Source organism: Glandiceps talaboti, chromosome 16, assembly GCF_964340395.1.
Source record: "Glandiceps talaboti chromosome 16, keGlaTala1.1, whole genome shotgun sequence".
Classification (NCBI taxonomy): domain Eukaryota; kingdom Metazoa; phylum Hemichordata; class Enteropneusta; family Spengelidae; genus Glandiceps; species Glandiceps talaboti.
The window spans coordinates 16555038-16569273 of record NC_135564.1 but is presented as its reverse complement, the minus strand read 5'-3'; the positions used below and the strand labels follow the sequence as shown (position 1 = coordinate 16569273).

General features: G+C 35.0%; 1 protein-coding gene across 1 annotated transcript; it reads right to left on the bottom strand.

Annotated features, from left to right (window-relative positions):
* Window positions 1–3178: 3178 nt before the first annotated feature.
* LOC144447173 (uncharacterized) lies at window positions 3179–12722 on the bottom strand. The gene is made up of 7 exons (XM_078137077.1): window positions 12710–12722; window positions 9259–9356; window positions 8181–8273; window positions 7655–7714; window positions 7236–7310; window positions 6686–6805; window positions 3179–3475 (listed from the first exon to the last, which is right to left on the bottom strand). Exons 1-7 carry the CDS (start codon window positions 12720–12722, stop codon window positions 3179–3181), a joined length of 756 nt encoding a protein of 251 aa, XP_077993203.1.
* Between the last annotated feature and the right edge of the window lie 1514 nt (window positions 12723–14236).

Genomic DNA, 14236 nt, shown 5'->3' with positions numbered 1-14236 from the left:
AAACCAGTAACATTAGGAAATGGATGTATTAGACTACACGTTGATCAAATAATTTTAGGAGATTTAGTCGTCAATACAATATTGTTACCTCATGCAAAACCAGATCCAATGTTCTCCAATACATACAGGGTATAGTGTCATGTACGTAATAGTACAAAGGGCATTTACAATAATAGAACAATAATAACAAAATAGGTATTTACAAGTTACTCACCGACAATTCTTGTATAACTTCAAAAGGATCAATGCATACTAAGTTCTAGAGCTCCTGAGAATAAGCACACAAATACTTCGAGGGAGTTTGTTGTACACATGGTATACAAAATGGCGATATTTATTCAGCTATTTAAAGGTGCTGGTCTTTGTCAACATGTGGGCTGTGCTTCGTATAATTTTTTACCATACTGACTAGGTTTTATAGAAGATTCGGGCAGAAATTAGTATATGCCCTCCCAGGTCACCCCCCCCCCCCACCCATCTGATTAAAAATCCTATGTAGATGTCGGCAAATCGTTCATTGCTATTTTACCTTCATTTTGCCTGAATTGACCTTCATCGTAAAACGTAAACATTTTAATCAGATTGCCCCCCCCCCATCTCCCTCCCAACTCCATTCCATTCTCCGTTCACGCTTCAAAAATATTTGATTTCAATAGATGTTATGGTACGTATGATGTTTGTAATTAATGGTGGAAGTGATGGTGATGACAATTCTAGCGATGACAGCGGTGGCGACACTATAACTACAGCGGTAGTTTTGATGATGATGATGGTGGTGGTGGTGGTGGTGGTGGTGGTGGTGATGGCAACTGTGGTGGTGGTGGTGGTGGTGGTGGTGGTGGTGGTGGTGGTAGTGGTGGAGTATAGTTGGGTGGTGGTAATTGCTAGCGCATTTGAAAACCAAAACTACATTATGTACCAAGAATATTGACTCCACAAAGTTCAAGAATTAAGATTATAACAAAGAAATATACGATGGGAAAACAACGGATAACTGTGGCTGACAGCAGAATACCTCAATATGGTCAGTTATACATGATTGTCTAGAAAACCGTATCAAAATAATTTCATACTTTCTGGTAGTAAAAACTAGTCACACTGGTCGCTCTGAAATGATTTTAAAACACCTATTCTTAGAAACTTTTAACATCATACCTATATAGTTTGTTAGCATGACCTCCCAGCTGCTCGAATTTGACAACCCCTCACGAACAGTTTCAATTTAATCTTTTAAACGTTCGAAAGTTGCTGGTCCTTGGCTACAAAATTAGAACCGCGGCGTATGTTTGTGTTATTCAAAACTATTTTGAGTTTAATACAATGTTGAATATGAATAGCATAGATAATTACTAATGCAACATAATTTCACGGTTGTTTTTTTATCATTTTTTATATTTCCATTATATAACTTTATTTGTTACATAACTTTATCATTGTCATCGTCCTTTCTTCATTAACTACCGATGGTGAATGTGATGCATTTTAATTGACGCTGATAGTGACAAAAACGTTTGAGTTTATACAATCTCTTTGTTTCATGCGATATTACGCATATTCATTATTAGTCATATTATACTTTGGTCATTTAGAACTAACCATATTTTGAATAGAGCCTTTTAGCAACGATGAAATGGGTTGTGAAAATCTGTTGGATCATTAGTACCACTTTGACAAGCCAGTGGCTACCGCAAAGTTTGGGGCATGCAGGGTATATGTATGACATAACCCTAAGCAGCAAAAGAATTCCTCTTGCTAGGTGCATTGTTGCTGGTTCCGTTGTAATGTCACGTTTGTGGTCCTTGAGAATTATTCGAATAGTACGACTCACTGCTTTCCCAATGCGGTTTAGAATTGTGAATATATTATTCACTATAAACATGTACGTGGAAAAAAGTTGCACTTTGGTTACAAATCTGATTTCAGGAATATATTGTATTTACCTTTATTTCCTTCGTTTATTATCGCTTTTATATTTTGTAGTTCTGAGAGTGATCGCCCCTCAATTCTAGACCTACAAATTTAAAATCAAACTACAATAAAGATAAGCGATGGAAATAAAGTTGAGTTAAGGAAATCTAATGGCATATTCCTACATCAGATTGAGAGATATCGTAAGCTCTGTTGCAGTTTGTTTAATTCGTTGCTCTTATTATGTCATCATAAAGAGTGCTAAATTTAATTTATTCATAAGTATCAACAACTATTAACACCGGTCTATTATATTAATTATATAGTCCATTCATGTTGGAGGTCATTCTTCTGTTCATACACGTACCGACACATGTTATCATCATCATCATCATTATGTGTGTATTATTATTATTCATGCATGTATTCACATCGTTTTATTTATCAAACACAATACTTTTATTTCAAATCCAATCTTTGTTCCACTCGTTAGTACAAAACAGCCCAATCGTAAAAAAATGGACAAAACTAAATGTACCAAATTAAAAGGATCATGCATGGAATGAAAATAACCAAAATGTTCGTACGCCGTTCCTGAAATTAAGTCAAATGTGATTTTCACCTGGTTTTGGCAATTTAACCCGTTGAGGGCATAATTCAACTTATCGTCTAGTTACTAGAATTTACACTGATCATAACATTGTACAAACAGATGATGTAAATGGAATATTTTTTTCTAGTATCGATAGTGTTCAATGATATTAGAACTCATTTTTTACCAGAACAATCGTACGAGTTGACTGGAATGACTACATGTCATCGAATCGCCTTCCACATATTCATTCAAGACAAGACAAGACTTAGCTCGAGATTAGTAGTATTCGTATCGTAACCCTTGACCCCTGATTGGCGTGATACTTTTAGGCGATGCCAATTATTTTTCCAGATGCAGATCCAGAGCCGGGCCGGTCATCTACCGTGGGCACTTTCTACGCTCGTTGGGCTTATAAAACTATAAATCATGGGTCACATTGCTGGTAAATTTAAAGTACACCGTCACTTTAAAATTTCGTCACTACACGCAACCACAGACAAGGTCTGTTATGCAACAATCGATCCCACATCACAATCATTTGCATCGGATCTTTCCTCCACGCCGATAGACTTCGGCGTTCGTCTGTGAACCAGCTTTACCATAGCGTCGACAGAGGGCGCTACACTTAAAATCTTTGAACCAGTGGTACCTTTGTTGTGACGGAGAAAGACTTCATCACGTTCCAAAATAAACCGGATTGTAATGTCCAAAATATTCCGACATGTCATCTCGGCTATCTCCCTGACGATGCATTTCAATCAATTCCTCTCGTAAATGCCGCTGTTCGCCGGCCACGTATTCGATAGTATTAACAACACTGTTAGCCCCTTGTCTTACTTCTTCGACCAGATACGTCAATTCTGCCATCACTTCCTTCACTGGTATCAAATCGTCTGTATCGGTACCCGTATGAATATAATGTGATACTGTAATGCATGGATGATCCTCGTCCACGACAATAATTCCGAGTTCCTTGGAAATAAAAAAATACAAATACTGAAATCAATATGTAAATATCGGTTATTTAAACAATTAAAGAAAGTTGAACTTGTTTCCATTTTCTTTATCGCACTTTTGGACGTGACTTCTCCTTATCGATATTAAGAAACTATGAGTTATTTCGTCTACGTTCTCATTGTTTTGAGAACAGTTAATGTTACACTGAAGCTTACAATACAACGACAAAAATTTTAGACGTATTCTAAACTACTAACCACACTGTAATAAAATCTGCTGTTCTGGTGAAATGACAACCCTATTTGGCAGGTCGGCATTAGATGTAAACTAAACTTTTTTTATTTATTGTCATCATAATTTTTCATTTCTTTAAAAACTTTATCCGTCAAAATTGATTGTCGTTTGTTCTTACATACATAATTTAAAAAAGATATGTTTTCACTCGGAAAGATATGACAAGAGTATGACAAGAATAGACAAACTTAAACTCACCAAGTTTTGAAGTACAGAATCCACATCGCAACGTAACAACCCAAAATCACCACAAGCACCCAAACTTCCCAATTGAGTGATTTCAGTAGAGAAGTACAATGTATGTCTCTTTGACCTCTGACGTCAATGATAACTACCATGTGACCATAAGAACTCATAGATGAAGCCAACATGCAACGACAAGACGAAGAATGCTACGAACACTTGCCAATATCATGCACTATCGCTCATACCACGTGGAGGAAAGAATAGGCAAACGAGTGCACATCAACAAAGGCAAAGACCAACACCAACATACGATGCAACCATACATGTATTTTAATATCCCATAATGCACGGAAAGATATGACTATACATAACAAATGAATTATTTGGAAAAATAGTTTGCAAAAGTATCAAAAGTTACAAAATTGTTCATGTATTTCAATTCATTAATGAAATATAGTTTTTAAACTATGAATTCGAAGTAAATATGATATGTATTAATTCATGTCATCCTCGTCGTATAGAAGCTACGTGCTTTGCTAATTCGGCATGGTATGGACGGATTTACAAATGAAAAGAATATGCAAATAATTATGCAAATTATACAATGACGTGTTTTAAATGTCAACAGATACGTCAGTCGTACTACGTTTTGTGTTTTATGATTTCAGACAGTGTCTGAAAGGATCTATTGATGATCTAGCGCAAGCGCAAATAGCTATCCACATTAAACTTAGATGACATAAAAAAATGAACTATATGTCTCTTTGACACAGAAAGGCCCGATTAAAAATATTTTTTCTGTGATAACATGAAACATTTAAAAAGTAAATTTGATACATGACTCATACCAGATACTAACTAATAAATGTCTCTCGTAAGAATGTAGAAATGATGACTCAACACATCTTGGTATATATGTTTTTGGAAAATTAATGTAGCTAAATTTAGCTAGTTAGAGCATGGATCTGGCGCATAATCTAATCAGCTCTTATGATAATTGAGTCAAAATTATGTACCAAACCATCAAAATCACCACAGTTTTTTTTGTGTGTATACAAACACGGACGGGCACACACACAGAATCGCAAAACGCCTAGCTACTACATTACCCCTGCTTATGAGAGATAAAACTGATATCTATGTAAAAGAGATGTGTTTTCAAATAAGAAATATTAAATATTTATCTCAACACAACACATTGATGTTGAGCGACAGTCAATGACCCGAGCGTTCAATTTCATTTTTCATTTTTTTTAAATAAAGAGAGATTGTAATTGATTAACAGAATATAAAAATATTTACACTTTGCAAACAATTTGAAATTCAAAATTTGATTTAGATAGACACCTCAAACTTATACGCCAATGTTTGACCAGATTTGTCATTTTTTAAACCGCTGTCTTGCAGTTTTCCTCCGATATGTGTGATATTAACATCGTTGCAGTAAATATAAGTCGAATTCTGTCGTTTTCTTTTCCACGCACCTGCTATTTATCCGATGTTTTTCTTTTAAAAAAACTAAATGCATTTTGTAGTGTTAATATTACAGTTCTAACCTAACCTAACCTAACCTAACCTAACCTAACCTAACCTAACATCATGACCTAACCTAACCTAACCAAACCTAACCTAACCTAATTATAACCTAACCTAGCAAACCTAACCTAACCTAACCAAGCTAACCTGACCTACCCTAACCTAACCTAACCTAACCTAAGCTAACCTAACCTTACCTAAGCTAACCTAACCTAACCTAACCTAACCTGCACTCGATATGACTATAGTGTATCCAAACTAGCATAGCTTTTTTATGTGCAATGTACGGATGGATTATTATCGTTCATATTTAATATCTAATGTCAAAGGATATTGATTAAAATAGTCTAAGTTATTTTAAAAATACATACATGACCTTGATTGACACCATGTCCTATTTCAATATGATTTTGATTGATATGTGTATCTGAATACAATATTAAATCATTGTTGCATTATAGTGTGGTACAGTCTGTAGTCAGATCCATATTTTTCACTGATCAATGTACATAACACACTTATATTAAACACGTAAATAAAACTTATAAAATTCATGTTGATTCAACATTATATACTCTGCACACAGAGGCTTGGTAACCGAGACTGTGACGTGTTTTTTTGGTAACCAAACAATTACTACCAAACTAGAAAGACTATAGAGTTTCAATTTGGCAGCACGATGTTTTTTTGCAACACATCCAACATTTTGTGCTATCGAACTACTAAAAAAATAGAAGCGCTGATAGCGCGCACTCACATCAAATGTTACATTTTGACTATAAAAAGTATCACATTCTGTGTTTTGTGGAATTTGTAATAAAAAATTTTGTGCGAGACGTAGAAAAATATTGTGTTGCCTAATTTTAAACTCTATAGTCACTGTGGTTGGGTACTATATTATTTTCAGATCATATCGAAATTTCTGGTAAGATTTTTACCAGTTGCCGCAGGCATGATTTAACACATTTAAGGATTAATTCCAAGGTGAAATAAGTGCTTTTTTTCTTCTTTTTTTTAGATTTAAGCGTTTTAAGTGTTTGGTTTATTCTTGTACTTTGTATCAACTAAAATCTCGTTTTGTGGGTTTCCCTCTGGCAGGTCACGTTGTGAGGGCGCTGTTCTAGAACGGAATAAATCATCGAAAGGTTTATTTAGAACTGACGGTGTTGATTGGACGGATTGTGGATTTACCATACAATGTTCACGCACCTTCTCCCTTTTTACGTGTGAGGGCGCTGTCCTCGTCAGTCGTGTCCTATCTGGTATTGGTGCTGTCTGTTCAGGTTCTTCCATTGACACCGTACATGCCTCCTCAGGTGATGCAGGGTCCTATTTGTGGAAAAAGTGGGGAAACCAAACAGTAAGCTAAGAGCTAAACCATGGTTAACTCGACATCTTACCTCTCGGAACATACCAACAGTGTGTAGAATTCCAATATGGGAGGGGGGGGGGGGGTAAAGAGAAACAAACGCATGTATTTCTTGGTAGTGAGCAATGGCCATGTGTCTCCTGTGGGAGGGCATATCTTGAAATGTGGCAGTGTGGAACATAACACTGGAACATGACACTATCAGATCATTTACCACTGTAATATACACCACTGTAACATAACACTGTCACATTACACTCTAACATAACAATGCAACATAAGACCATAAAATAACCGGAAAATATTTATGACTCAGATTAAGATGATCTTTATAAGCTGGTACCAGCATAAGTATAACTACCCTTATAAAAGGGCATGTACATCACTTACCCTGGGTTGTGCTTTCATTCCTTTGCCAGATGCCAGCAACTGGTATTGTGATATTACACACAACTCACAGCATATCTGTTTCCAAATTTAGAAGCAGTCCATACAGGAAGAGTACAGAAAAAGAAAAAAAAGCACTGATTACATTTTAGGAGTAGTGTACTATTCAGTTACATTCTACTTTCGATCTCTATTTTGCATACAAGGGTCATTGACAAAAATAGTAATGTACAGGGTTCAGAAGAAAACAGTGGCCATGGACGTACAATTACAGAACTGCGCATGATAGAACATATATTAAATGGTCATCTTCGCGACAATTCGAGCCTTTGTAATTATATGATTGCTTTGATTGTCAAGAATGTATAAAATTCTTGCTGCTTCTCCATTCCAAACAGAGAGTACTATGAGTGCCTACTTACCGTAACGACCATACGGTATATATATAAAATCAGGTTAAAAGTATTAATATCGCCTAAACCCTGCAATATAAAAGCAGTAATGGCATAGCTTTAATAGCATCAACTTTGATAGGTTTTAACTTGATATGTCTGTCTGTCTGTCTGTCTGTCTATCTGTCTGTCTGTGTATGTATGTATGTATGTATGTATGTATGTATGTATGTATGTATGTATGTATGTACGTACGTATAGTACGTACGTATGTATGTATGTATGTATGTATGTATGTATGTATGTATGTATGTATCTGTGTGTGTATGTATGTATGTATGTATGTATGTATGTGTGTGTATGTATGTATGTACGTACGTACGTACGTACGTACGTACGTACGTATGTATGTATGTATGTATGTATGTATGTATGTATGTATGTATGTATGTATGTATGTATGTATGTATGTATTTGTGTGTGTGTGTGTGTGTGTCTGTGTGTCTGTGTATGTGTATATGTATGCAAATGCCTAATATGAACACACTATACTTACAAGCTGCATCAGTACGTATATACTAATTCCACTGTCTGCCAACATGAAGAAAATCATGTAGACGACGTATGGTAACAGGAGGGCCTTTTGATCCTGCAAAATTGATTTAAAATATCATTGTACAGCTGTTACACAGCTGATTTAACTTAAATATCTAACTTCACGTGAAAAGACGCATTGCTTGTGAGGGACATCGATCGCAAGGCAATTTGAAGCACGAATGAGTGTATGCAGCGCCATCCCATGACAGAACCTGAAGTTACGTCATAATCTGAGAAAGAAATTGTAAATAATTGTATTTTGAGCCACGCTCCTAATACATGTGTTCCAGGAAATTCTGATTAACTACTGATGATATATCATCTGATAATGAGTAAATATCATTAACTATACAATGTACATCCCAAGCTATTGTCTTTGACCAGGATATATGGATCATATACCCTGGTCGATGTACGTCACCACAACCCGCTTCTAAGTCACCAGTTATGCGGACCTCGAAATAGGAGTTAAAACGTTCGAACTCGCCATTACATTCCCTGGTTTTTCATAAATTACGCTTGAGGAGGTATAATCATATCTCCAATGTGTTTATTCGTTCAAAACCCATGATCTAATAAGGGGTTTATTAGGACTCGTCTAGCGACTCGTAGTTGCAGGACTCCTTAGATCACTCGTATTTTCCTTGGCTGAACAACGAAAATATTGGGGAATAATATCAACTTATTCAAACCTCGATCATATCCAAAGAGTATACAAGTCCAATTGCAGTATCAGTAACTCTACGAAATTTGATGAAATTCGAAGCATGACTGAATTGATAAATACCATTAATTATGCAAATTAGTTAGTAATTATGCAAGTCACAGTCATCATATCTATAGGACGCCTGTATAATTATCATATTCACCGAGTAAGATGATATTCTGATAAAACGATTGCATTTAGAAATATTAATTATGCAAATTATTCATGCTGTAGACCACATCCATCATACATATATTGGGTATATAATATAACATTAATGTTAAAATGGTGCGTCGAGACTGAAAGGAATATTACTGTGGCGTTTACTTACATTTTGCACACCAACCAATAGGATGACAGAGACAATGAACACCAATGCATATATAAATACAAAGGAAAACCAGAGTTTATAAATGATGACGAATAATTCTGCAAATAGAAACAAAACTTAAGTTGGTGTAGGTCTACGACTACCTTACGTCGAAAATTGGAAAGTTAGCTAATGAGAAAACAAAGATAGAGTCCTGTAAAGGTTTGGATGCACACTGTCGTTATATCATACGATATTTGGTGTCTTACATCTCACAAGTGTTCATCTTGTCGAACGAAATGGGATTATCTATTTTATGTTTTTGGTTGTGTGTGAGCATGGAAGGGGTGATTCTAATGATATGTCCGTTTGCATTTGTATTTTTACTGGTTTATTCGCAAGGAACTCAGGCTCAGTTAGTTTTGTTTACTAAAACAAACAAACAAACAAACAAACAAACAAACAAACAAACAAACAAATAAATAAATAAAAATATAAATAAATACTGACAAACATCAACAGTAGAGTAATCACAGATCAGTATCAACAATAATGCATGTTTCGCAGTATCAAGAATTGGTATATGTTTTCCTCTATGCAAAACAGTCACAAATTCCAAATTCCCCAGTATTTATCTATTTATTTATTTATTTATCTGTTTGTTTGTTTGTTTGTTTGTTTGTTTACGTAAATAAAACTAACAGAGCTCGAGTACCCTGTGGTTTATTTGATTGTGTGAAAGCCATGTCAAAATTCAAATATCTAAATATTTATACGCGACATAGTGTATTAAATCAAAGGCCTGGGTTGTGTCACAGTGACCAGTTTAAAAATAGAGGCACCATATTTATTCAATTTGGTAAATATTTAGTTTATTACTGTAGGTACGACGGAAAGTGTGGTGACCTTGGTTCAAATATGGTCATCAAGTAGCTAACAAACAAGGTGAAAAGTGAATACATAAAACAGACATGTTTGACTGTCAACATAAAAGAAGCACGTGATGAATTGTTTGTCATTAAAAAAACCAGACACATGGTGAACGCCCGATACAGTTTGGTCTCTATCTTTGAGTGGTGGTATTCCACAAGGAGTTCCTCTGAACTGAATTGAAAATACTAACACTAAATCAACACAGACTACCTTCACTGGCATTTTGATTACTTGCTGCCCCTTCTTGCTTCAATGTGAGTACTTAATGCAGTTATGTAACCCACTACCTTGCTATATATTGTTAGCTGTATTTACCTCGTTGCTTGTCTTATTCTTTGTGAGCTTACCGTCCAAATAACAAGAGTTTGAACACTACATGTGTAGGTATGCATTGTCCAACCGTGATTTCATTTAAATATCTATCTCCTTCGAGTTCTGTATACGTTACAATGTATTATCCATAGGCTCTTTTGATAATCACGTAAGGAAGCTGGCCATGAAGTAGTCGAGGAACAGCTAATCGTCACCACATAAAGTACATTAAAAAAACCACCATTTTAATACTTTTTGGTGCTAAACCAGTCTCCTAGCATGATGTTCGTCAGGATGCCTTCTTCGAAATCAATAATCAGAACGCTCTAGTCTGAATAAAATATCACCAATTGAAAATCGACGAAATGTGTTTATAAATGTTTAGAGCCTTGAGCGATTTTTGAATTGCTCAATATTACAATGAATGGTTTGTCATTATAAACCTAAACGCCTACGGCTGTTAGCCACAATTTGCAATTGCTACCAAAGCTACGATTACAATGTATTTGTTTTTTGATTTTCCAATGTTACTATTTAGCCATAGTTTGTAGCTCTTTATTCGTTGCTCGATACTTAGGTGATGTCCAACTTTCTAATGTTCCGTCGAGATTGATTTATCTAAATATGTTATCTAAGTACCGATGATTGCATTACTTCTGCCAATTTATGCATCAGTATAGTTGTATTGGTGGCAAAACAACAGGCAAGAAACTTTTGAGTTTGTTAATCCATTAAGTATTTTCTTGATTGGTCGGTTAATGAGGAGTTCTGAAAACGAGAATTTGAAGTTTTAAAACGAGGTTTTGAATTGTTATTCTTGGACGGCGTTTATTGTCGAGCAGTATATTATTACGCAACACCAACCGTGTTCTTATCTTAATCAATGTCGAGACCTAGCGTTTCGCGACCACAAAACGTTTTGGTAAGGATTTTGGTCTGATGATAGAAAGGTGCTACGTTCGAGACTCACTCCGGGTACATGTTTAGATTATTTTTCTATACACAACTGGTGAATTGAAGAACGAACACGAGTGCACAACTAAAAAGCAAAGTGTTAGACTTGGCAGCACGTCTTAAGTGGTTTTATTGTTGAAGTACAGTTTCATTGTGATTCCCATGCAAGGTTGCAGACACTTATGTTGTGTTGTTCACTGGAACACAAGATAACTGAGTCCTAGACATGGCTTAGACAACGAGAACTAGATGCAGAATTGTACAACTGTAAATCAAACGCGGATGTTTACGGGAAAGTCATCATGATGCGTCACGTGAGATCTAAAGACAAATTTAACCTTACAAGCTTAGTGATCGACAAGAGAAAGTACGTTTAGTGATTTTATCTATTATTACACTAATTATATTATGAATATCATTAGGTTATGAATATTAATTAGGTTGTGAAAATTAATCGTCCAGGACTCCAGTTACAGTGGGTAGATCCCAGTACCTCGTATCATACAATGCATAATCAAAAGATTCAATATATTAGTAGTATGTCAAGGTTTCCTTGGCATGCATGGTAATGAAAATGTGTAATGTTTGTAAACCTTGCATCTGACAAAAAGATGCCATCGAGTAAAAAAAAACACTATTTATGGAATTTTATTCATGATTTTTTATCGTTTTATGAGTTTCCTGTATTTGTCGTTACCAGTAAAGTTCAAACAACTTCTTTTAAATAAAGTCCTACAACATCGTTTTCATACTCTAGTGAGAACGAATTTCAAAATTACCCATTTTGGGTTATCATTGCGATGTTTGTGTAGCTGTACATGATACAACATAGTTATCTGAAAATGCAGAAACTCCGAGGACATTATATTGGGATCACACACTTAGTTAGAAAATAAACTGTACTATTTTAGGATATTTTTAGGGGAATGATATGTGTTCATTTCACGTGACCTGACTTGCTACATTTAACGTACGGATTAATACGAACATATCATGTCCTCTCGTCGATGATCACCTCATTGTCATTCTGGTGTTACCAGACGTGATATGTAAAACATACCAAATAATTGGACTATATTTGGCGATATAATAATAACACGGCATTCGGACAGGGTGTGGCAACAAACCGCTGTCAGACTTGTAACAGATTTAATTGAGATATATAAATACACATAACTTGTCATACACATGAATCATGTGAATAGCTTGTCAGTTGGCTGAGTTGGGGCAAAATGGATAAAAATTGCATTTTTGATGACCATCGTAGACTTACCACCTGCATCCATTATTGTTCCATAGTTACTGAGGTAATATATAAAAATCATTATGCTGACCAGCGAAAATATCTGAAATTGGAATAAAATAAACATATTTTAGGTCATTAATACGAAATATGTTGATTGATTCAACAAGGTTATTGTAATATGGTACTGTTAGTTTTCTGAAATTGACATCCATCATTTTAATTTCTGGCTGTAATGGTTTGGAAATAATGTTCTTATTGATGTATGTTTCACGTTCTGTGTACATTTCACTGTTATCATCTGCTCCATTATATTATTTGGCTGTGGGCCCATGAAATCGACTACATCGGTTTCTTTGACTGGTATAGGCCTAATCAACATAATTGAGAATGGAAATTATATAAATTATATAACAATGGAAATTATATAAATTTCATTCTATAATATATCATTGTACTCGACGTGCAATTGCTGTAACCATGGTTTCTTTTTTTCAAAATTATTAAACGAAATTTAAAATGTAATTATACTTTTTAAAAACTGACAAATAGTGTATGAACATACATAAACATACATACATGTATGCATGCATACATACATACATACATACATACATACATACATACATACATACATACATACATACATACATACATACATACATACATATGGAACTTATAAATCAGTCCGTATAAATAGATGTAAAATCCGACGTTTCGAATAAATATTTTTTTTCAAAGGAAAAATCGGTGAGATACATACATACATACATACATACATACATACATACATACATACATGCATGCATGCATGCATGCATGCATGCATGCATGCATACATACATACATACATACATACATACATACATACATACATACATACATACATACATACAATAGAATATCGCAAACTTTATAGTTTAGATATTTTTAAATAATAAAAAAATCTGCGACCGTACGCAGACAATATAAATATATTATTAGTGATGAGTCTCACTAATACATCCAGAGTCATACACATATGTGCAGAATGGAGACCAAATTAATGTAAAATTTTTATATATGGAATATAGCAACACTGGAAACTAGTATGAAATTATACAGACTGGTTATGCGTAGGTCACCTTCATGGTATTAAAGTCCTATTGATAATGGATGCATTACAATTCTGTAATTCTATAGCCTTGATCTATGTGTGACGTTTTATTTCGAGAAGCAAACAGGCTGAGCATACCATAGATGTTGACCACCTGTCAAATAATGAGAACAAACAAGGCGCTTTCTGTTCTGCTGGCTTACACAAATACGGTGGAACACATGCAGCATTACCTGGTGACAGTGTTGTTGAACAATACGGTCTATCACTACTAGGTCGGGGTCATAAAATATCACTCGTTAATTGTATCTAGGGATCGAAATATCCACCGGTGTTTAGCGTTTTAGTAGGTCCAATCTCTGACTTCATTTGTGCTTTTTTATGTATACACATTTCGGTATGTCGCAAGACAAAACAGTGATTTCCCAGGATTATCATAGATCAAGCAAAAAGGTCACAAT

Bases quoted from the DNA above. Each gene is read 5' to 3' on its own strand.
- LOC144447173 (XM_078137077.1), bottom strand. The intron at 7,715-8,180 runs GTAAGTATAGTG...TTTATATTGCAG, and splicing joins TATACGTACTGATGCAGCTT to GGTTTAGGCGATATTAATAC. The intron at 6,806-7,235 runs GTAAGTGATGTA...TTCCACAAATAG, and splicing joins GAATGAAAGCACAACCCAGG to GACCCTGCATCACCTGAGGA.